At 39.4% G+C, this 22,316-nt stretch overlaps 1 protein-coding gene across 1 annotated transcript in view; it reads right to left on the bottom strand.

Annotated features, from left to right (window-relative positions):
• The window catches only part of nrg3b (neuregulin 3b), a 303,274-nt gene that overhangs the window by 41,158 nt on the left and 239,800 nt on the right, over window positions 1-22,316 (bottom strand). The window contains exon 3 of the mRNA XM_050060435.1: window positions 11,521-11,594. Within this exon, the coding sequence (XP_049916392.1) occupies window positions 11,521-11,594 (74 nt within the window). The remainder of the gene's footprint in view (window positions 1-11,520; window positions 11,595-22,316) is intronic.

Raw genomic sequence — 22,316 nt, 5'->3', positions numbered from 1 at the left:
AATTGCCAGACAAAAAAAAAAAAAACTCTTTTAAACGGTATGCCCTGTTTTCTTTTTCTTTGTTGTGTGGGTGGTTTTCATTTGTTTTTTTGTTTGTTTGTTTATTGTTCTTTTTTTTTAGTTGTTTTTTTGTACTTTGTTGTATTTTAGACAGCCAGGGTAGCCATCTTAGCCAAGGGATGGCAGATGAAAAACAGCCTAAACTAAACTAAACTAAAATAAACAATAAAGACTGAAAAACTCAACAGTAATGTCTCTACAACCCCCACCCAAATTACCGCGCAGAAGGAAGTGTGCATCTACTCATGGACAAAAGATACCTACCTGGGACAGAGCAAGTAATGTTAGCATAACTGCCCTGTTAACTCATCGCATAACACATTCATTTAAACTCAATTGAGACTAAATAAAACTGTATGCCCTGTTTTCTTTTTGTGCGTGGTTTTGTTTTGTTTTTCTTTGTTTGTTTTTTGTTCTGTTTTGTGTTTTTTTTTTTTGTTATTTGCTTTCTTGTATTTTAGGTAGCCAGGGTAGCCATCTTGGCTGAGGGACTACAGATGAAAGACAGCCTTTTGCGAATTCTGGCATTTTTATACTATGTGTATTTATTCATTTGCACTGTCCCTCCTTAAATAAACTAAACTAAACTAAACTAATAAAGAGTGAAAAACTCAACAGTAATGTCTCTACACCCACCAACCCTATCAATGCAAAGAAGAAAGTGTAAATCTACTCATGGACAAAAAATTCCTGCTTGGGACAGTGCAACTTACGTTAGCATAACTGCCTTGTTAAGTCATTGTATAACACGTTCATTCAAACTCAATTGAAACAAAATAAAACTGTATTCCCTGTTTTCTTTTTGTGTGTGGTTCTGTTTTGTTCTATTTTTTTGTTTTTCTTTTTGTGCTTTGTTGTATTTTAGGTAGTCAGGGTAGCTATCTTGGCCAAGTGACTGCAGATGAAAAATAGCCTTTTGCAAATTCTATACCATGTGTATTTATTAATTTGCACTGTCCTTTCTTAAATAAACTAAACTAAACTGAACTAAATAAATAAATAAAGACTGAAAACTCAACAGCAATGTCTCTACACCTGCTAGCCGTATCATTGCACAGAAGGAAGCTTGCATTTACTCATGGACAAAAGATTCCTGCTTGGGACAGTGCATTGCCTTGTTATCTCATCATGTAACACATTCATTCAAACTCAATTAAAACAAAATAAAACTCACCAAGACCATCACAAACCCCTTAACTTATCAAGTGAGATGTGAAAATATGCTGTTTTTCCTTGCTGCTGCTGCTGACTGGTTGTTTACAGTCCTATAACTATATCCCTACCACAGGCAGTCACCATGTTTGCCAGCTCAGCTGCCTGTTCCACCAGTAGAGACTGACCTCTGGTGGCTTGTGACGTGCACTACATACAACACATTCTAAATATAGCCTCTCTATATGGGTTTAATAGAGAGATTAGCATCTATGCTTTCAACATTGTTAAAATACCCTGGGAAAAACGTAATATTGAGAAACAGCTGAAGCCAATATTCATTTTTCATTTCAGTGAACTTTCTATAATTATGTATTAAATACAAAGTTTGTCATGTATGCTATAACTGCCTGAAAGACTCTTAACAAGGCTGAAAATCAGGTCTGAAATCACCAAATTTATCAATCAATTAAATTAAAATTAAGTTAGTGTTTGAATAAGAAGTAGGTGCCATCTTGTTTTTACTCAACACAATATAAGCTCATCATTTCCAGATTTCTCTTCTGCAGCCTTGGGGATTATTTAACAAACATATTTATTAAACAGTCCTCCTAATTTATAGACATAATCCAATATCAACTAACAATCTCATGATTAAAACAGTTAAGAGCCAATCAGTTCTGGCCATTAGACATGAAGCTTTTTGCCAGGAGGATTTTTTGAGATACAACTGCATGATTAAGATACAGTCGACACTTTAGTTACGAGGCAGCAGAGCTTACTGTTACTGTGGAACAAACACTTGGCAAGGCCAAATAAGTGAATGCAGTATCTAACTGATGTTGCCTGATCTGTATTATCCATTCAAGCCTTCCTCTGTGATCGCCCATGGCAACAGCCAACACTTTTCCACTCTAAATCGCCCTGACTGTCACAGCCTGTGCAGATGATGTCATTACAACACTGATACACATCCCTCGCTCTGGCATTGCCTTGTCTGGAGACATTCACCAATCATAATACGTGCAGGCTCCCAATCCGTCGCACTGGCAACTCAAAGCACCCGGGGGAATCACTTACGCCGTCTTGTGGGAGCCTTGAGCAGGCTTGGAGAATACCTGTGCATCATGTCAGATGCTCTTGGCCCGATTAAGAGGCAGAAATCTGGCAGGTGGGAGAGACAATGGCGGGAGTGAATCAAATCCTTAATCCCCTCCTTCACTTGGGTGAGCAGGGAGCTGGGGAGCCAATGTGTCTGTGTATGTGTGTGTGTGTGTGTGTGTGTGTGTGTGTGTGTTACTGAACTCAATATCCTGCGTCGCTACTTACTCCAGACCTAATATCTACAGGAGATAAATAGTTCAAATTAAAGGCTTGCCTTCTTCCTCTTTGTAAATCAGCTGGGTAAAACCAAAAGCTGGCCCACCTCCCTCCTCCTCCTCTTCAATCTCCCACCAAACATCACCCTGATACTCTCAAAGGTGCAACTAGCCCAACTGTACACCATTAGTGGCAAACTATCTCACAGTTAAGGGAGAAACTCAACCCAATTCTTTTTTTTTTTTTTACCAGATATAAACTAAACTGCAGCCTTCCTACACTCCCATGTTTCCAATTAAAGCCCCAGCCACTTCCCTACTGTGCAGTGTGCACCAATATGTAAGACCCAGGAACCTTCCTCCCAACTCATTTCCAAAGCTGAGCTCGCAGCAGTGTAGCTGGAGTACCTGACAGGGAGCCTCTTTGTCCTTTTGTCACCGGGCTTTTGAGATGTGCGCGACAGTCTCCGCTTCTCTTTCTACCTCTGTTAGGATGTGTGTGTGCTGTGTGCAAGGTGGTGCGCACTGCTCTTTTGAGTGGCTGCTTTGTGGCCAGTCAATACCAAGACAAAGGATGAGAGGGGATAGATGATTTGAGACTGGAAGGTGCACTGAGATTGATTTCAGTAAAAAGGTGAAAAGAGAAAAGTGTGTGCATGACACATGAAACTTTTCTTCCCCCCCAGCGTGCATGATCTGTGTCTAACACTGAAGATGTGGAGTTAAACTCTGCATCCAAACATGCACTTTAAAAACAAACCCACTCACACACACACACACACACACACACACACACACACACAGTTGCTATGAATTGAATTTCATTGGCGCTCATCCCGCTTGTAGTTGCTGTTAGTGTGTGCATGTACGTGTGTATGTTATTATATGATTTAGCTTTTGGAAGCAGGATAATCCTCCAAACCCTTGGTAATCTGGGTAAATTTTAGATTACTCTGTATCAACAGAGATCAAAATAGGCTTCATTCCTCCCTCAAATCTTCCAGGGTACACTTATCTCTTATGGTGGTTGGACAACTGTGGGGGAAACACAGCTCTCTGGGGTGAACAGGTGCACGCATGGAGCGGTGGTACAAGACAATTTGTATACTGTTTTGTATTATAATGTTTTTCTGGTAGTAGAGGTTAGGGTGAGTTCATGGCACAAAATTACTCCTGAAGATTTCTAAAGAATATTTTGACAAATGAGCATTTTGTAGTGCTTTTAATAGGTATTTCATAGATATTGTATATTTCAGTGGTGGATGAAGAACCTGGAAGCCATACTTGAGTAAAAGTACAGATGTCTCACCAGAAAATTACTTTGGTAGAAGTTTAAGTCACCTATTAGAACATTACCTGAGTAAAAGTCCTTAAGTATTTGACATGTACTGTACTTACATACCAATGTCTTCTTAACATACATGTTCTATAAATGGAGCTTACATTACACAAAACGAGGTCTTCGTCACAACTTAAAGGATTTAAAGTAAACCTTTGACTATCCAGGGCTGACAGTCACTGAAGTTACCTGTCACAGATCTTTATCACCTTGAATTATTACTCGCCTTCCCTGCTGTGGGACGCCATTTTCTGCTTCCATCATGAAGTCAGTCTCATTGTCGAGTGGGATGTGGTTGCTAGCATGTAGCATTTAATCTGACATGCAGCCTGGGCTTGACTGGAAATCCAATCTTAACTACGGCTGTAAGAGCACCCGTTTGCACTTGCCCTTATGTGATTAACCTATGATCTACCGTAAAACTTCAATTAATAGCCCGGGCTATTATTTGCTCAGTGAGCCTTAATTTGGGACAGGCCTTTAATTCCTTTCACACAAATGTGTTACTCAGCAAAGATCTGGAAATACAGTTTTGTTAAACCTTTAAAACCTGAGCAAACTGGCCCAATCCCTTTAAAAACACCACACAAAAAAGGCAACAAGCAACTTTACAAGAAATGACCCAAAAATTAGCACGAAATTTGGAAAAATTACAGGAAAGATTCTTGAAAAATAATAATAAAAACAAAAAACAAAAAAACAAACAAACAAAAAACAAAGAAATAACTTGAAAAAAAGTGCTGAAGGAGAGAAGGTTTAAATGCTTGTAAAAGGCATCTGAATGTAGTACAAGATAACTGCTGTCTATCCAGGTCTCAAAGGGTTAAACCAGTATGAATATTATTGTGTAAAAATGAGGCCTCAGATAATATATCAATCATGAATCATTCATTTGATCTAGTTTCAACAGATGCCCATCAGAGAGAGGGTTACGACACTTGAGGCTACTCACAATACTCACAACTTAGATTACACTTTATGAAAAACACTTTGATTCTTTTGATCTGAGGACCATTACGGACTAAAGTAATATCAATAACTTACAGGGTAATCGAGGAATGGACACATAACTTGTTGAAGCCAACAACCCACTTTTACATGTCCGAAGAACTTCTATTAAAAACTGAACTGCATGGCAACCAGACCAGGCATCTAATTCAGAGAGGTGTTTATTTGTCAATATGTGTAGCCACACTGGGCTAGTGAAAGGGACTGGGCGTTTAATTGGGACGAGACTTTTAATTGAAGTTTTAGGGTAACTTGGAAGCTTGGACCAATAATTCGCCAAACCTTCTGATTTTATTTTGTAGTGATGAAGTAATGAAAATGCTTGGGACATAGAAGTTTGAAGTCTAGCTGGAGTAAAATACTTTAGCTCCAATACAAAGAAATGCACTGGAGTAAAAGTGCACATTTTATTTAGGAGATGTTGTGGAGTAAATGTTAAAGTTGACAGAAATATAAAAACTCAAGTAAAGTAAGGATACTCACAAAAAATACTTAATAAAAAAGTATTATTACTTTGTTACATTACACCACTGGTATATTTATATGCCATTTACTCACCCATTTATCTATTTTATGTACCAACTTCTTATGAATAGTTGTACTATTAATATGAAGAAGAGTTTTCATGAATAACCCTTATATACTTAAGAAAACCAGGGTACTGTAGCGAGAAGAAAATATAACAAAACCGAATAAAGAAAACACAAGAAAAGAACAACATGAACTTTTAACACAACAAAAGTGAAAAGAGGACATGAACACAAGATTGGTGTTTGGCCTCCAACCTCCCAAATCCTTCACTGAGATGAAAGCGAAAGCTTATATAACCATAATAAAAGATATTTGAAGGTCTTGTTCTTATTTTCCATGAGATTTTTATATTCATGACAAGGCTCTACTGTAGATGATACACTGTTCATATGCAGGCTGTATATAGGGATATGATGTGTATACAGCGGGGGTGGATGGGGAGGATTTGAGGCCACAAGAGTTCACTACGGAACCTAATTTAATGAACCATCTGTGACGGGAGGTGTCTCACAAACAGTATATTTATCTTCCTGTAGCACCGAAACAAGTTTCCCACCTACAGTACAGCATGTTTTCTCCCTCTCAGAATAGTACTGGAATATTGTGTTCATGTGTATACTCAGTAATAACTGTGACATGTTGAAATGCTACTCTGTATACTTATTTGAACACATTTTCATTCCCCTGAAACTATTCTGTACTTTGAATAAATTCACATTTTGTAGTTCTTTGTCGTTTTTCAAACTTTCTTTTAACATAATATAATAATTCTTGAATACATTATTGTGTTTATTTCAACTTTGCTTTAATGTTTGCTCTTTTATGCAGATAACTGAATAATTTTACCCAAACAGGCCTTTAGAAATTATTCAGATAAATCAATCTGTAAAGGAAAAATGAGTCTTTGGCTCATTGTTTGCACCTTGTAGACATAAGTAACCTGCCAGAGGGGGTTGTTAATAGATATAGCTTTGTATTAAGGGGTTATAAGAAGAACAGGTTGGGAATCACAGCTATTAACTGCCTCTAGATACAACACATGAGCAGTAGAAACAGTGCAAATATAGCTTTGCAGCTTAGGAGTTAATGCTGTTGTCTGGGAGATTCCTAGTCTTAAGTATTGTGTTTTTCCACACGCTGATCAAACTGTTTCATAGGCTTATCTTCAGCAACTGTAAAAGATGCACGTCCCTAAAACACAGTATTTTTAGTCATCTGAAAGGTCTATTGTATGTTTAATCCACTGACAAAATCCATCCACTTCCATTTTCTGCTTCAATCCTGCTATATTTTAAAATAGTGATCTTCTCCCAAGAATAATCAAGTTGAAGTGCTTTTAGTAAGCCCATAAACTGCAGGAAATGTAGTTTCTAAATTGGTAAATAATAACAAATGTTTATTGAGTATACTTCACTGTGGGGAGCAAAACATAGATTTTTAAACTGATTTTTTAAAATGCTTGAATTGATATAATTTAAATTCAGCTGCTTCACTTCATGTGGATGTGGAAAGAAGTGACCACTTTCATTGTTGTAATCTATAATTAAGTTGCTGATGTCATTACTGTTTCAAGACACAGCCAAAAGGATAAAGCAGAAAACTGCAGACAGCCGAAGACACAGACCCTCAGTTAGCAGCTGTGGCATATTGAATTCAGCCAGTGCCAACCCCAGCGTGATCCCAGGGGTCTGATCCCACACCTCCATGATCCCCCACCAGATTAGCAAACTTTCTGTTGTTGCTGTTACACAGGTTAGACCTAGCCCACTGTTACTCCGGTGCTGGGGTTTGCACAGTCTGAATACCAGTTGCTATAGGCATTGAGTGAAGGTCTATAATAAGGTTTTACCCATTTTACCCCTTTCACGCATCGTGGTTACTACAGTGGACAGCTTTTAAAAGCCATTTTTTTGTATATGCATGGGTTTTGATGCTATAGTTGCATTTAAGTCACTGTAGTGGATCCTAGTATGTCACTCACTCACTCACTCACTCACTCACTCACTCACTCACTCACTCAGGTTAGCTGCGGGGGGGCTTCACGTGTTTCTGTTACAGCACTGATTGAAACAACACCAAAGTATGGTGATAGTATTGAATTTGGAGATAAGGTTATTGCCCCAGCCTTAGTGTCACACAAAAATATAGGGCTACAAAAAATGACATAAAAGATCCATTTAACACATCAAACAAACCTTTTATATATTTTGCTTTCTAAGGCCGATTGTCTTATACATTTTTAATGAATGACAATTGTGTTGTAATCTTTTATATTTGTGTCTTCTGGTTTCCATTTTTGTGCCAAACACAATACGATTCAGTTTATCTCAAAGAGCAAAATAAAAATCTGGACACTCAGGAAAATTGATGTCTGTCCTATAGAAGATAAATCCCACTGTGAAAACTGGCCGCCATGAGGGGGAAAGAAACATGCTTCCTGACACTGGCTTGTGACCCCATTAATGGACTCTCAGTGGGCCTGGTGGCATCAAACAGAAGGCAATGGGAGTTAAGTTTTCTCTCTGACTCTTGGTGCAGAGGAGCCAAGTCACTCCATAAAACAGTGTGAATTTGTAAAGCCGCAGTCTCGTGGGAAAGGCTCTGGGCCTCCAATTTCTCTTCCATGTACCTCTGACTTTTGCTTTATTTTTTAACTACACTACACAGCTGTCATGGGGATTCAAAGACTTCAGGGGAATTGTTTTTCATGAACAATAGGAAACTGAAGACTTTCTTTCCTTTTAGCTACACTAAAGCAAGATTAAAGAGTGTAATAAAAGATACAGGAGGTTTTATGCACACTGTGTAATTCTAATATCTGCATGGTAGCACTGTACCTCCTCCTGTACCTGTCGGCCAATTAAGAAACAGTCTCATGATAGGCATTATGACTGTGTCAAGCAACTAAATAATGTTTTTTTTTATTGCTATAATAATTCCCAAATTGATATTTAAATGAAGATTTCAACATTATGACACTTTTAATCAATGTACCACCAAATGTTATTAAAAAATGGACACAAAATGGAAACATTAAGCCTTAAGTAGATTACCTCTTAGACTATATACTTGACCTATGTATCGTTATGTTACTGGCACTCATTTTAGGTTCCAGAAATAAACTGTTTTAAGGGGCAAAAAAATAAAATGTGAGAGAAATCAACCTTTTTTTTTAATCTAAGGCAGTACGTAAGTACTTTTCTGTCTATTCTGTACTAATAATGAGAAATTCTATCTATTCAACAAGAGTTTGGCGTACAATGATTAGCAACATTTCTCTTTGCTGGAAATTAGTTTTTAGGGTCTTATATGATTTCATTAACGAGTTAACAGGAGAGAGCTGAGAGGAAATGAAGGAAGAGAGAAAGAAAGGAAGCTAATGCAACAAAGGTGCCTTGTTGGCAGTGGTGGATCTTCCCATTGGCAACAGAGGTGGCCACCAAATTGTTCCTCCAACTCCTCCCTAAATTTTTTTTTGGTTTGACATTAGAAAAAAACAAACAAACAAAAAAAAAACCTAAATAACATTAGTCGAAGGGGTCAGAAAATGAAAAGTCAAAAGCCATCCAGGGTGCAGTCCAAAAAACAGAAAAAAGAAAGGATAGAATTTGTACACATTGTATTATTAATTATCAATAAATTGCTTTGAAAGGCCAGTAACGTTGTGGGGTGGAGCTGAGACTCTGGTGGCAGTGTCAGAGAGGAGGATGCTGTCTAAGATACGTGTCATCTTGGATAATGTCTCCCACCCACTCCACCATGTGCTGGTCAGACACAGGAGCACATTCAGTGACAGACTCATTCCCCCAAGATGCACCACAAAGCGCCACAGGAAGTCACTCCTGCCAGTTGCCATCAACCTGTACAACTCCTCCCTCAGAGTATCAGCCGCTCTGAGTCAATAGACTGGCATTTGGACTTTTTAACCTAGTGCACTTATAATTCCTAATTATCTCCTGGGAGCAAATATTCAACTGTACAATATTTTTCACTCCTTGAATGTATATATTAATTCAAAATACAATGCACATAACTGTACATATATCTTATGTTTAATCTCTTCTATTGTTGTTTATTCTACTGATGGATATATTATAGTTTAATTATCACACTTACAGCCTCAGCATAGTGACAATATACATTTTATTTTAATACTTTAATCTTATAGCTTAAGTACTAGTGTTAAACATGGTAGCATAGTGCACATTTTATTATCATTTTAATGCACATTTAATTTCGGCTTTATTTTATTTATTGATTTATATTTACACACTTTTATTTCATCCTCTTAATCCTACTTCTTATAATTCTCTGTTCTTTACATCGGAGCAACTGTAGTGAATCATAATTTCCCCTCAGGGATCAATAACGTGTTTCTAATTCTGATTCTGATTTTATTGTTTGTTAGCTAAGGTCTTTATTTGTGTCTATTTCTCATGAGCTCTTGTTCTTGTTTGGGGGAAGACGGACCAGCAATTAGGAAATACAGGCAATTAATCAAATTCAAATGAAATGTGTTTTTTTTTAAAATTTATTTGTACTTGTACCTACTGTTAAGACCTTGCTTTCTTATTTTAAAAAACAGCCCAGTCCTCAGGGCTGAAAAATTGCCCTCCATTGAATGATTAGAGAAGAGTAAAATCAGTCACTGATTGAGGCGAGGTATTAAATCACAACATCAAATCAGGAGTGAACAACTATTTTCTTTCTTCAGTTATTCATTCAGTATTGAGGGCCACTACTTAAATAGTGTTAAGAGTATGTCCCCCTGAGACCCGAATGTTTATTTGGTATGCCTCTTGGGATTAGTAGGACCTGATAAATATAAAAAACTAAACATTGTCAACGGTAATTAAGTCCAAAATTGGTCAAATATAATTAATCATAAATAAACAAGTTTAAACCAAGAAATGTGATCAGGTTTTAAACCTTGTCAACTTTTGTGTCGGGATCGGCTGCAGACTGACTTGGCAGAGATGGCTGCCATCTTGTTTTACATAGATTAGTGTATTGTGCTCTTACTACCCCTAGATGGCATAAAATGTGTCCATGAATGAGGACAACTGTTAAGTAAAATGAAGTATAAGGTGCAGTAAACCCAAAATGTGATACAGGGTCTCAGGAGGACATGGCTGTCAACTCCCCTCGCCAAAAATTAGCATAACTTTGGAGCATTTTTTGACCCCCTTCAAGACAAGATAGCTTTGCACGGTTGGTACCAATGGGTGCCTTAGGTCCTCTAATGCAATATGATACTTGTCTTCACTGTAGTTTTAGAACTGAGCCCAAAACAGCAGGTTTATTTTTATATACTTTATACTTTATTAATCCCTGAGGAGAAATTCAATTTTTCACTCTGTTGTCAATTACACACAGGTCCGAACACACACATGCACAAACTGGACCTATACATGCACTAAGTGGAGAGATGTCAGAGTGGGCTGCCCATGACAGGCGCTCCGAGCGGTTGGGGGATTCGGTGCCTTGCTCAGGGGCACCTTGGCAGTGCCCAGGAGGTGAACTGGCACCTCTCCAGCTACCAGTCCACGCTCCATATTTTGGTCCGGACGGGGACTTGTACAGGCGACCCTCTGGTTCCCAACCCAAGTCCCTATGGACTGAGCTACTGCTTATTTTGCTAAATATTTACCTGTCTCACTTCTCACCTTCAGCTTCACCTGTCATACCTGGTACTTCTTCATATTTTACTTGCCAGATTTTTGGCCATTGCCTCTCTTCTCCTTTCATTTTCTTGTTCTCTTTGTACCTTGGATTTTCTTTAAGGAGCACCTGATTTTCGGTGAGGCATTCTGACTTAGCTAATCAGGCGATGGCCTGCCTCACATGAGTGAGTGAGTTCTGTGCATTGTGCTCCCAGGGTGCCCCAGAAGCTATTTTTATAAAGTCTTACGTCCAAGAGTACTCCACAAACCTGTGCTGCAAGAGTTAACGTTTGCCTGATCCCACTTGATTTATATTTATCTTGTTGACTGATACAGTACAGTCAGAGATTCGCTCAGGGGCATGTAACATGTTCTCATGAATTTGTTTTCATGTCGCAGATCAATACACAGATATTGTAGGATAAAAAAAATAGCAAGGAGAACGTACTTGGGTCTGACAAGATAGCATCTGTCTTGGGTACAAACTGGTCACAGCGTAATCCATGGTAGCCCTCCTTACACCTGCGAGAAAGAGAGGGGGAGAAAAAAAAGAGACAGAGAGCAAGATTAGATGTAAGACAAACCAAGCAAAAAGTACCAGAGTACAGCGTGAACCATCAGCTGCAGAGACTTTCAGATAAGGAAAGCTGAGAACAAGAAACCTAGAAAGAAGACTGAATGGACTGTAAAAAGTGGAGTGCTCACCGAGGACTGAGGTGGTGGAGGGAGATACACAGAAACTGTCGAGAGGGGTGGGGTGAGAAGAAAGAGAACGGAAGGGGGGAAGATAGTTGGGCAGGCCTAAGCAGCGCCTGCAGCCTCACTGATAGCACATGACTGACAGGAATGCCAGGTCCCAGTGGAAGAAATGGGGTGCTGGGATGGAGAGTACTTGGCGTGATGCAGACGACTCAAGATCTACGGTGGAAGCGAAGCTGCCACAGTTGGAACACTCATATAAACAACGTCCTGGCACAGTCCAGATATTTGCCTTCATCATCAAATAAATATCCCTGCACTGTTGATGCCTGCAGATCCCTCAGCAACTGTCATAAATATATCCACCGAAATTATGACATTTGAAGTTTGGCTGTGCATGCTGCAATATCCGAGCAATACCCTCGTCGTTATACATTATTATACATGAATAATTCTTGTTAATGATTGGGGATTTTTACCAATCCTGTGCTGATAACTGAATGAATAAAAAAAAGCCTTGAAAAACTTACTTGTAAAGTTACACATAAAAATCAGGTCATAAATAAAAAGTGTGGAGTTGTTCCTCTGCACTCACCCTAGTTTGGCACAATCCTCAATAGTTTTTGTCTCAAAGAGGACTTAGGCATTTTTTATTCCTATCTCCAACAGTGGCCATACTCACACACATTCAGTGGGCTGATCCATCCCTCTGCTCTTTCGCGGCTTAGGGGAGACAATTGGGGGATTTGCTTTGATGTGTCTGTTTCAACATAAACTTGTACATGACTGAGCGATATGTCAGAGTTGTCTGTATTTTCCTCTGCTTCATCGGCCGATGACATATTGTAGGTGAACTGCGGGGATTTACGCTCGCACATTATCTGTCAATATCTGTCCGGCACATTTCCACTGGTGTCACCGATCTCACGTACAGTTTAATGCACTGGATGAGTGGCAGGCAGAAGTGGACCATTCGGTCTCACTCAGCTCGGCTCAACCTGATAGTTTGAAGAAAAAAAATAAAAGAAACAACAACGACAGTGCCAACAACAACTGAGCCCTGTAAAACAAACTGAGCAGCAGTGGAGATCACAAGTTGTTGGTTAAGGCTGGGATAAGAGTGAAGACTGTGATAGACTGTCATCTTTCTTTGTTTTTACATCTCAAGCTGCAGTTTCAGCCTCCATTTGTTCAGTGTGTCTCGCCTCAATATGTGCAGTTTCTTATCCCTCCTGTTCTCTCTGTGATGCAGTATGGAACTGTACCATTGATGAAAATAAATAGGACACAGTATATGGTCCTCTTATTTCACGCTGGCTCAAAGCTGATGGTAATGTTAATGCACCTGTGTTTTCACTGGGTGTTCATTTTTTAAATTTTGGCCTGTGCAGTGATTTTGTGGAGCCAAAGCAAAATGTTCCTGCCATGGTAGGTTTAGTGTTGTACATATTAGGTGGCACGCTGCATTGTTGGTACCTGTTTTAGTGTGAAAATTGCAATCCAATTACCAGAAAAAATGTTGCACTTATCAATGTCATTTCTGTTTGTCATTGATGCTGCTCTGTTCTGTTCCCAGGGGGTCTTTGCTGCTGCTCTCCCTGCCTTAGGCTTTCCATGTAGGCACATGGAAGGGCAGGGAGGTTTGCTCTCTCCGCCTCAAGCTTTCCTCTTAGGCGCATGAAAGAGACTTTCTAAGTAGGCATGTGGAAGGGCAGAGAGGCCCCAGAACAGAGCCATACCGCAAAAAATAATACTGCAAATGGAAATTAAAGTGACTAAAGTGGTCCTGACAGAACAGTCGGTTTTGTTATTTGTTGGTCTCAAACAGTGGTATTTAGTTTGGCAGGCGTCTCGCCTAAGTGACGGGCCACCCACCATCCCCTCCACACCCCGATGACAAAGTCAGCTCAAATACATTGTCACCTTACAACTGTGATATAATATGTACAAAACGTAGAGATAAAATGTTTACATGGTTTGCAGAAACATACAATACTAACATTTAATTCTGGTGACTGGGCTGAAAATTGTATTTCCATTTACTCCAACAGAGACATCAGAATCATTCAATAGGGTATCAAGCATTCTCCATGAAGCTTTTATCTCTGTCCAGGTGAGAAAAACTGCAGGTTCCTCACTACATGTTCCCTTTCACATCCCATCACACTTAACCATTTGTTCCATTGTCATTTTAAAAATACAGATTAAAGTCACTTTAAAAAATAAATCGAAAGATGCACAAAACATTTTAAATCCTCTATGTGCTACAAAGTGAGTTTGAAAAGCTTTAGAAATCTCCTCGCATTCATAGTGATCGGCACTGCTGTCAAGCTGCAGGGCGTGATCGTTGAAACGGTCATTTTGTGTTATGTGGCAGTAAAAATCTCTCTAACTGCACCTTTAAATAGTGGGACTCATTACTGTTCAACTGATGTGTGAAAAATACCCTTGAATTAAACCCTTTAAATCTTAAACCTCAAACTCTTTGTGTCATTTCATTTTCCAAAGTAATAAGCAAAACACACAAAAACCTCCATAGTTCTCCGCTCAGGCAAGCAAAGGAGGGGATAAAGAAGTTGATTCTCTGCTGTCATTGTCTCTCCCACAGCCAGAGTTCTGCCTCTTAATCAGTCCGGGAAGAAATGACAAAAACAATATGCTGGTATTTTACAAATTCTGCCTGAAGTCTTTCTATCATGCACACATACACGATCTTATGTCCCTGTGCTGTCCTATAGAACAGCATGCAGAGCTTCTAATACACCAGTAAGATGACAATATTTTTGGTCTGAATGTTGCTGCTTCATGGAGATATTTTAGGAAACGCTCATTAGAGACCAAACAAAATGAAGGATTCATTGTTGGCAAAATCTTATGATGTTATTGTAATGCAGATGATGGTTAATTGTATTCATACAGAGTATTGCCCAGCTCTTGATCACTGTGCGCTTGTGAGCCAGGACTGGTTTAATTAATTATTTGCATAATACAGTATTTAGTACAATGAATGTGTCTGTGGTGAATAGCATCAGATGGATTCTTACGGTCGTTGTGTAAAATGCACTCAGTATGCATCTTACAAAAAAAATCCAACATGATTTAAGTGAGCTAAAATAAACGCTTTGAGGGAAAAATATGAATCAAAATATCCATTTAAAAATCATCATTAATTCCCATAAGGGATCCACCATTAAATCAGACCGCATGTTATATAGTGAAATGAAATATGCAAAAACAACGTGCCATGTGATGCGCAAACCAAATGACTAATGCAAAGATAACAAATTAATTAACAAATTAAAACTGCTTTTGTATGGGAGTCATTAATACAAAGCCATGGTGGGATTGAACACGAGAGAGAATCCCAGGAGAAGCTGGAGTTTTGACTCGTATATTAATCTGACATCAAATGGTAAAAAAGAAAAAGCTGTTAAATGCATATCACAGGAAACAGGGAACCTTACTGATGTTACTTCCTGGGTGGCCAGATACAGACATATCCATGTTCTCGGTTAAAAGCAAATGTACTTGATTTGGTATAAATACGCAAGCACTGTCCCTTTTTTGTCAGCGTGCCAATCAGAGTCCACCAGCCAATTGGGTACAGTAAAAATTCAGGGAGGAACTCGAGGCGACCACTCAGATTCCAAGGGTATATCGTCCCTCCCCTCCCCTCCCATTGCTTGGTTCTGCCCTACATCACACCTTCCATCCCTGGGTGTAAGCTGAGACGCCTTGTTAGTATTCTGAATCACGAACCCAAAGGCAGAATGCCTGTCTGGCTATCTGTTTACGTCTGGGCTTGCTTTTTGTTTGTCTATGTCTCCATCTCTCCCCTCCTGCCGTCTTTGTAGCACTGTGAAACAAGCTCAGCCATCCCTCAATGAGATGCAAACAATGCTTTGTAAATGTGTTTGTGTGAACATGGCGTCGAGTGGATGATAAACAAAAAATGTGAGATAATGACGCATTTTGAGTATGTGTTTGGGCGTGTATCTTCCAATAGGGGAAATGGGGGAACAGGAGCTTGTATTTATGTATGTGTGTGTTGGTGTGTTTCAAAATGGGGAAATATCTCAAAGAGAACCCAGATGTGTGTGAGGATCGGGGCACATGCGGCAGCTTTCTTCACTGAGTCTGTGTGTGTGTTCACATCCTGCAGACGCCGTGTGTGTGAGCAGCAGCTATAGACTGGGAGCATGTTTTCCCCCACTGCTCCGGAGCTGTCAGTGACTACCCAGCTGCCTTTAACACATGTTCAAGTCACAGAGAAAACACACCTCTGAGTCTGGAGGATGACGGAGGGGTGGGGTGTGCTGCCTCCTGACTAATCACCACCCTGCCTGTTAATTAGCGTGAAGAAAAATGGAGGATAGTTTGAGTGCAAGGGGAGGGAAAAGAGGTTCAAGGAGGAGAGAAGGGATGGGAATGCGATCGTGTCAACCAAACTTTCCATTTAATCTCTGACGCCCATGCATATTGGCTTCCACATGTCCTATAAAAAACCCCTCCATATGAGCTATTAACGGTGAGGCAGAAGGGAAGTATTATAGCTTACTGCAAGGGAGAACTGTTCCCAGAGTGTTGAGCACTTAATGACTAGATTAACTCAGGCTTGCAACTTACTTTTGGATGCACAGTATCTGGTGGCCATTGATAGCGTCAATAAGATATATCGTGGAATACAGAATTCAAAAGGGGATTCATTTAACCAGCATCTGCTGACAACTAGTTCAATGACATGGGCAATTCTGTGGCTTATGGTGATATGATATGGTCTGTGTTTTACAAGACAGGTGAGTAAAGTAAACACAAGTTCAAAGTTTATCCTTGACCTTGACAACAACAGTTGGACATTTTGGGAGATGTGCTTCTTCGCTCTCTTGTCAAGCCTTAAGCCGCGCATAAACTTTGATTTGAGCCCGTTTCGACGCAATTTCTGAGCCGTACAACTCGTTTTAGAGTCAGACCGAATTTCAGGGGAGGAGTGAGGACTAATTATTGCCTGATCAGCAGCTCCACACTGGACGTGAGACGTTGGGATGATTTTCTGATTTCTTTCGTGACTTTCGTGTGGCTGTTGTGAGGCTCTTGCACTGTTGAAGCAGAGCAAGGACTTGATTCCCCAAGGTCACTGCTTTTTTGCTCACTCAATCAATCATACAATGTAGCTGATATCTTGCAAGGTTTGTTGTTGCTGCTAACGTGTGTGTGTGTGTGTGTGTGTGTATGTATGTGTTACTTGTACATGCTACACAGTGAGGACCAATAAACATATTTTAGCAACAGAGTGAGGACATTTTCGCAAAGTGAGGACATTTTGGCCAGTCCGATTGGGCCAGACAGTGTAAGCACATAAATCATCAGCTTTGGCTTTACATCACAGATGATTTACTCACACAGTGGGAATTGAAACTGAACATTTCTAAAATGGGCTCAAATTAAATGTGCATGGGTGACTTTAGATGAGAAGATCATTGCCACTCATATCTAAGCGGTAATAGTGCTGAAGCTGAAAGTTAGCTTAACCTTGCATAAAAATTGGAAACAGGGGAAAACTGTGCCCAGCAGGATTCCAGTCTTAATGCTAAGCTAAGCTAACTAGCTCCTGGCTGTAGCTTCATGTTTACTAAGCAGACATGAGAACACTATCAATCTTCTCCTCTAAATCTTGGGGAAAAGAAGAAAATCAGTCTTTTCCCCCAAATGTTGAGCTGTATCTTCAAGGACATCTCATCCATGTTGGCTTAAAGGCCGAGGTTCAAAGTTCATTCTTGACCTAAGAAACTGGGCTGATGAATCTCCATCTGTTGATGGAGATAATGTGATTGAAAGCACCGCAGTAGTAGTGTAAACAACAGCTTGGGGGACTATAACTTCTCTACGTCAGATGAAGTATTTATTTCCAAACATGCATGTTTCCAAACTTGATGGGGTTGGCAATCTGAGCAGCTACAGTGTTATGGTAAGTATACTGATGTGTGGCTCATGATATCTGGGAATAATACTTATTAAGCTAATTTACAGTGGCATTGAATTGGAAATTCAATATGGTATAATACTAAATTGACCTTGTGTTGAGATTGTTTTCTAAATTAAGTAATTTAACTAATCACGAGTGATCCTTACAGAAGCATCTAACAAAGAGATAATAAGTCATCATTACAATTGTAAAACTGATTTGTTTTTGTATTTTTTGTTGTATATATACATTTTTGAAGGGTGAAGATATACACATGTTGAATGTGCTCTGATCAGATTTTGAAAATCCACTCTCTTCTATCATTCCTATTCCAACAGGACTGAGAAGTGGACTAATATTTCATAAGACACATAATTAAGTCCATATACTGCACATAGCTGCATACACTTTTTAATATGAACTCAATTAAATATGACTATTGCTGTTTTGTGGTGTCTGTACTCTGAGCTACAGTTCACCTTAGTCAATTCTTCTGACTGAAGGCAAATGGTTTTCTACAGAGTCATGTTGCTGTGTTTGAAATTCCATCTTTGATAAGAACATTTGGCATCCTGTAGTGTTCGACATTATGGTTATGCCACTTTAAAAAGAAACACTTTTGCTCTCCATATGAAAATGCTTTCCAACAGCATGTCTTGATTTATCTAAACTATAAGACTGGGCATTATGAATCAAGCTGGCTAACCCTGAACTGCAGGACATTTCTATCATCAGCTTGTTAGCTCAGTTTGCCAAAATGAAATTAATAACTTTGTGTTATGCTGGCATTGACTCTGACTTAGAAATCGTACTAAGAAAAAGAGACACTGCGTGCTCCCACAACTTGGCACTTGATCTAATCTACACATGACGATTGGGAAGTCAACAGAAAGTATCTACAAATTTGAAACACAGATAATGTTGGACTGAATCCATTCTCCCTTAATTACCTGACTTCTTGGAAATGACTTTCTTCAGTCTCACTATCAAAGGCAATCATTATTTGGCAGCGGGGGTTCTTGCCACACTCAATAGACTCATTTGTCACACTGCACCAAGTCTTTTGACTCGCTGCCACATCTCATATTGCACACCAACTGGCGTTGTTAAGTATTACTGAATTGGGCGTTACCCCTAATTTCCATAACTTGACCTACAAGTCATGCATAATAAAATCAAGATTTGCATATGCATGTGCAGCACAGATGCAATATGGTATTATGTTAATTGCTAAATATTGAAATAAATTATTTAAAGTCTGTTCACTGTGTGGGGATCGGAGGTATTTTAATTTGCTCCTTTTTGAGATATAGCACCTGCTGCAGTCCATAATATCCACCTATTTTATCAAGTGTATAAATACAGCATAGGAGGAGGAGGAGGCTGAGGACAGTTGATTTAAGCTGCATTCGCTTTCCACCGCAGCCTAATTTTTACCACTGGGAAGGTCGGGATGACTAACTAAAATCCATTTTTTATGAGCAGAAAAAAAGTAGACCTCCAGTGATCTAATTTCTTTTATAATAAGAAGTACGCACATAAACATATCACACCCATCACACACGCACACATGCATTCCCTCGCGCGCAGCCATCTCTGCTTCACTCTCAATATCAAAGCCTAATCAGTGGCTGACACTTCTCTCATTGTTATTGATGGTGTACGAGGGAAGAATAGGCTATGAGTTGGCTGCAATCTGCCCAGATTGTTCTATGGTTAAAAAAAAAAGAAAAAAACACAACATGATACAAGGCCAAAATGCCTCCAATAAAGACAGCCTTCTGCCTTTATCGTATAAGCCATACATATCTCTATCTGTCTTTTGCAGCAGTGCAGTGGGGAAGGTACGACGGACATGATTTATACCTCGAGCGAATTTGATGGATGTCTATTACTGCGTGTGAGCTGTTTACATACAAGAGTGATATGCAGCTGCCAGGATGTGTCTGTGTTCAAAACTTTAATGCTACACCGAGAAGAGGCCAGGAAGAGGTAAAGCTAGAAGGATGGCTGTCACCGAGCAACTTCTCTTTCTATGAAAATAACCGAGAATGTGTGGATACAAACATAATGCGGGCATAGCAGTTAAATAATTGGCACCATAAATTTGGGTAGACTTAATTACTTTGATGACAAAACAGAGCATTAATAAAAGGCATTTCATTTGCTGGGGACATGGAAAGTATGATGTATGATGTATAGTGCTATAATACTGTGATTAAAATCTAGATTGTCAGTCAAACGACTGTTTGTCTCAGATATTGCGAATGCAAACTCAACTACAGTTAATTAGAGCTTCATTAGGTTTCTGACTAATGAGCCACTTTACTGTTATACTAAACACATTGTGAATAAAGTTAAGTAAGGTTACACTGTCCTCATTCCTTTTTTAAGGTTTCCCTGTTTTTTTTGGATCACATCCTGAATACATTTTGCTGGTGAATAGTGTTTACAGTATGTTGCATTTTCTTGAGCTGTACCCTGCTATAATTGCCGCTGCAATGTCCCCATTTTGCTGCAGGGATCATTACATTTTCATCAGCTAAGACAGTAAACAAGGCTGCTGCAGCCATTTCATTCATCAAGATAAACACACACTTACACCATCTCACTATCAAATGTCATCCGAGCTAACTAGCAAAATAAAATATTCCATGACACAAAAGAGCAACACAGCATCACACAGCTTTCTGTCTGGTCTGGTGTGCCCTATCTACAATGCTCCAAGTAGTCATTAAGCTCTTGGAGGATGAAGACGTCCCGGCTTGTTTGCCTTGCACATCAGCGGGGCTGAATGTGAAACTGGGAGCTGGCACTGTATCACGCAGGAGTGCACACTACATCATGACGGTGCTCCCGAGCTGCGAGTCTGTAACAGGTGCTGTTTCAAAGGACTAGAGATAACAGAGGGGAAAGAAAAGGGTGAGGGGAGACGGACACAGTGAAGGAGGGGGGTGGATGCTGCTGAAGGGGATGTATTCCTCTTCATCTTCAGAGATTTCTTTTTCTCTCTGGATGTGTGTGTGCATGCACGTGTGCTCAGAGTTGCAAACATATACCGGCAGACTGGGGAAATTCTATTCTGTTTTGAACAGAATAATACTTTAAGCTATACGCTCTTGAAAAATAAGGATGGATTTTACCAGCAGTCTGTATAGGTTAAATATTCATAAGATTTGCACTGCCAACCTTGTATAATACTAAAAATCTGCATTGTGTACTATTAACCCCTGCATGTAACCTTCTTTTGGCTTCCTACCTCTAGTGATTCATAATTTAGAGGTGCACTGCCTGAGTGCTACCATACTCAACTACAAGAAAACAAACAAAAAGAGTCAATTGTCTTTGTTGTTTGGAACAAAAAAGACATTTTCCTCATTGTCTTCTTATCTGTAAATATAAGCACAGAGCAAAGCCTAACACAGCACATAGGGGGAGATAACGTTATCATCAATCAGCTCTGTTTGTGGTGATCAGCTGGCGTGTTTGCTGAAGACTTGCTTAACATCATCAATTAATGGCGGGTCTGTTTAGAGGTGCCACAGCAAAAGAATCAACAGCTCTTATTCCACAGGGTGAGAGACACGTAGATAACCGGCTATCACTGCAGCTGTGCTGTTAATTGCACCACGTTTCTGTTAACAATGTTATGAGTCATGCCCCGTCGTCATGAGCAATATCTTCAGGTGCTACCGGAAATATATGACTCCTTACTGACGACATTTATACTGAGGTGAAACTGTTATATATTTAGCCTGCAGGGGGTGCAGTTTCACATAAATCCTACATGCTCAAAGGATATGCTAAAGAGACAAGAAGACAAGGTGGCGTACCTATAAATAAGAGTAACACATTACTCCATAAAATGGTTTCACCAGGGAGCTTTACCTCAAACTAAATTATGATGGATCTATTCGCTTGGTCTTATTCAATCATTGTTCTTCTTCTGCTGCTGACTAAAAAGTTGAGTACAGGAGAGATACGGACTCAACAATGTCATGTTGAATAGTAAATTTGCTCTTGGATTCCCACATTTTAGCTCAAATCCAGGGTGTCTACAGGTACTAAATCTTAAATTAAATGCTTTTGAAGACCTTTTCAAGATATTTTTTCAACCAAATTTAAGACTGATTTTTGGACAATTCAGCTTTTCCTTATTCAAGCATTGCAAGTACATGTAATTAAATGTATAAGTAGTGAGTATGTGTAGACCAAGTAAGGTTAGTCTACATTTTGCCAACAGGTAAGTGCAAATACAAAGTTTAAAGACAGTAAAATGTTCAGTGGTTTAAATTTTTCTGATGTCTTTCACAAAGGGTTGAACTGCACCTTGAAAAACTGCCCTTTGTTCGTCCTCTCTGGTAGTCAGGGAGAAAAAACTGAAGGACTCGCACACAAAGAACAAGAGATTCAGACTAGAGTCTGGATTTTTAAATGCTTCTCTTTCCATCTACAGACTGTGGAAAAATGTGAAAAAGTGCAAAACATTTAAGTCTATGTTGAACTTTTCAAAGTGCAAACTGAGTCATGCATGATGAGTCACCCTATATGTGGGTCACTCTCCAGGTGCACCCAGCCAGTCA

This window comes from Epinephelus moara, chromosome 13, assembly GCF_006386435.1.
Source record: "Epinephelus moara isolate mb chromosome 13, YSFRI_EMoa_1.0, whole genome shotgun sequence".
NCBI lineage: Eukaryota > Metazoa > Chordata > Actinopteri > Perciformes > Serranidae > Epinephelus > Epinephelus moara.
Note: the sequence above shows the minus strand (reverse complement) of the source record. Positions and strands in the feature narration are given on the sequence as shown.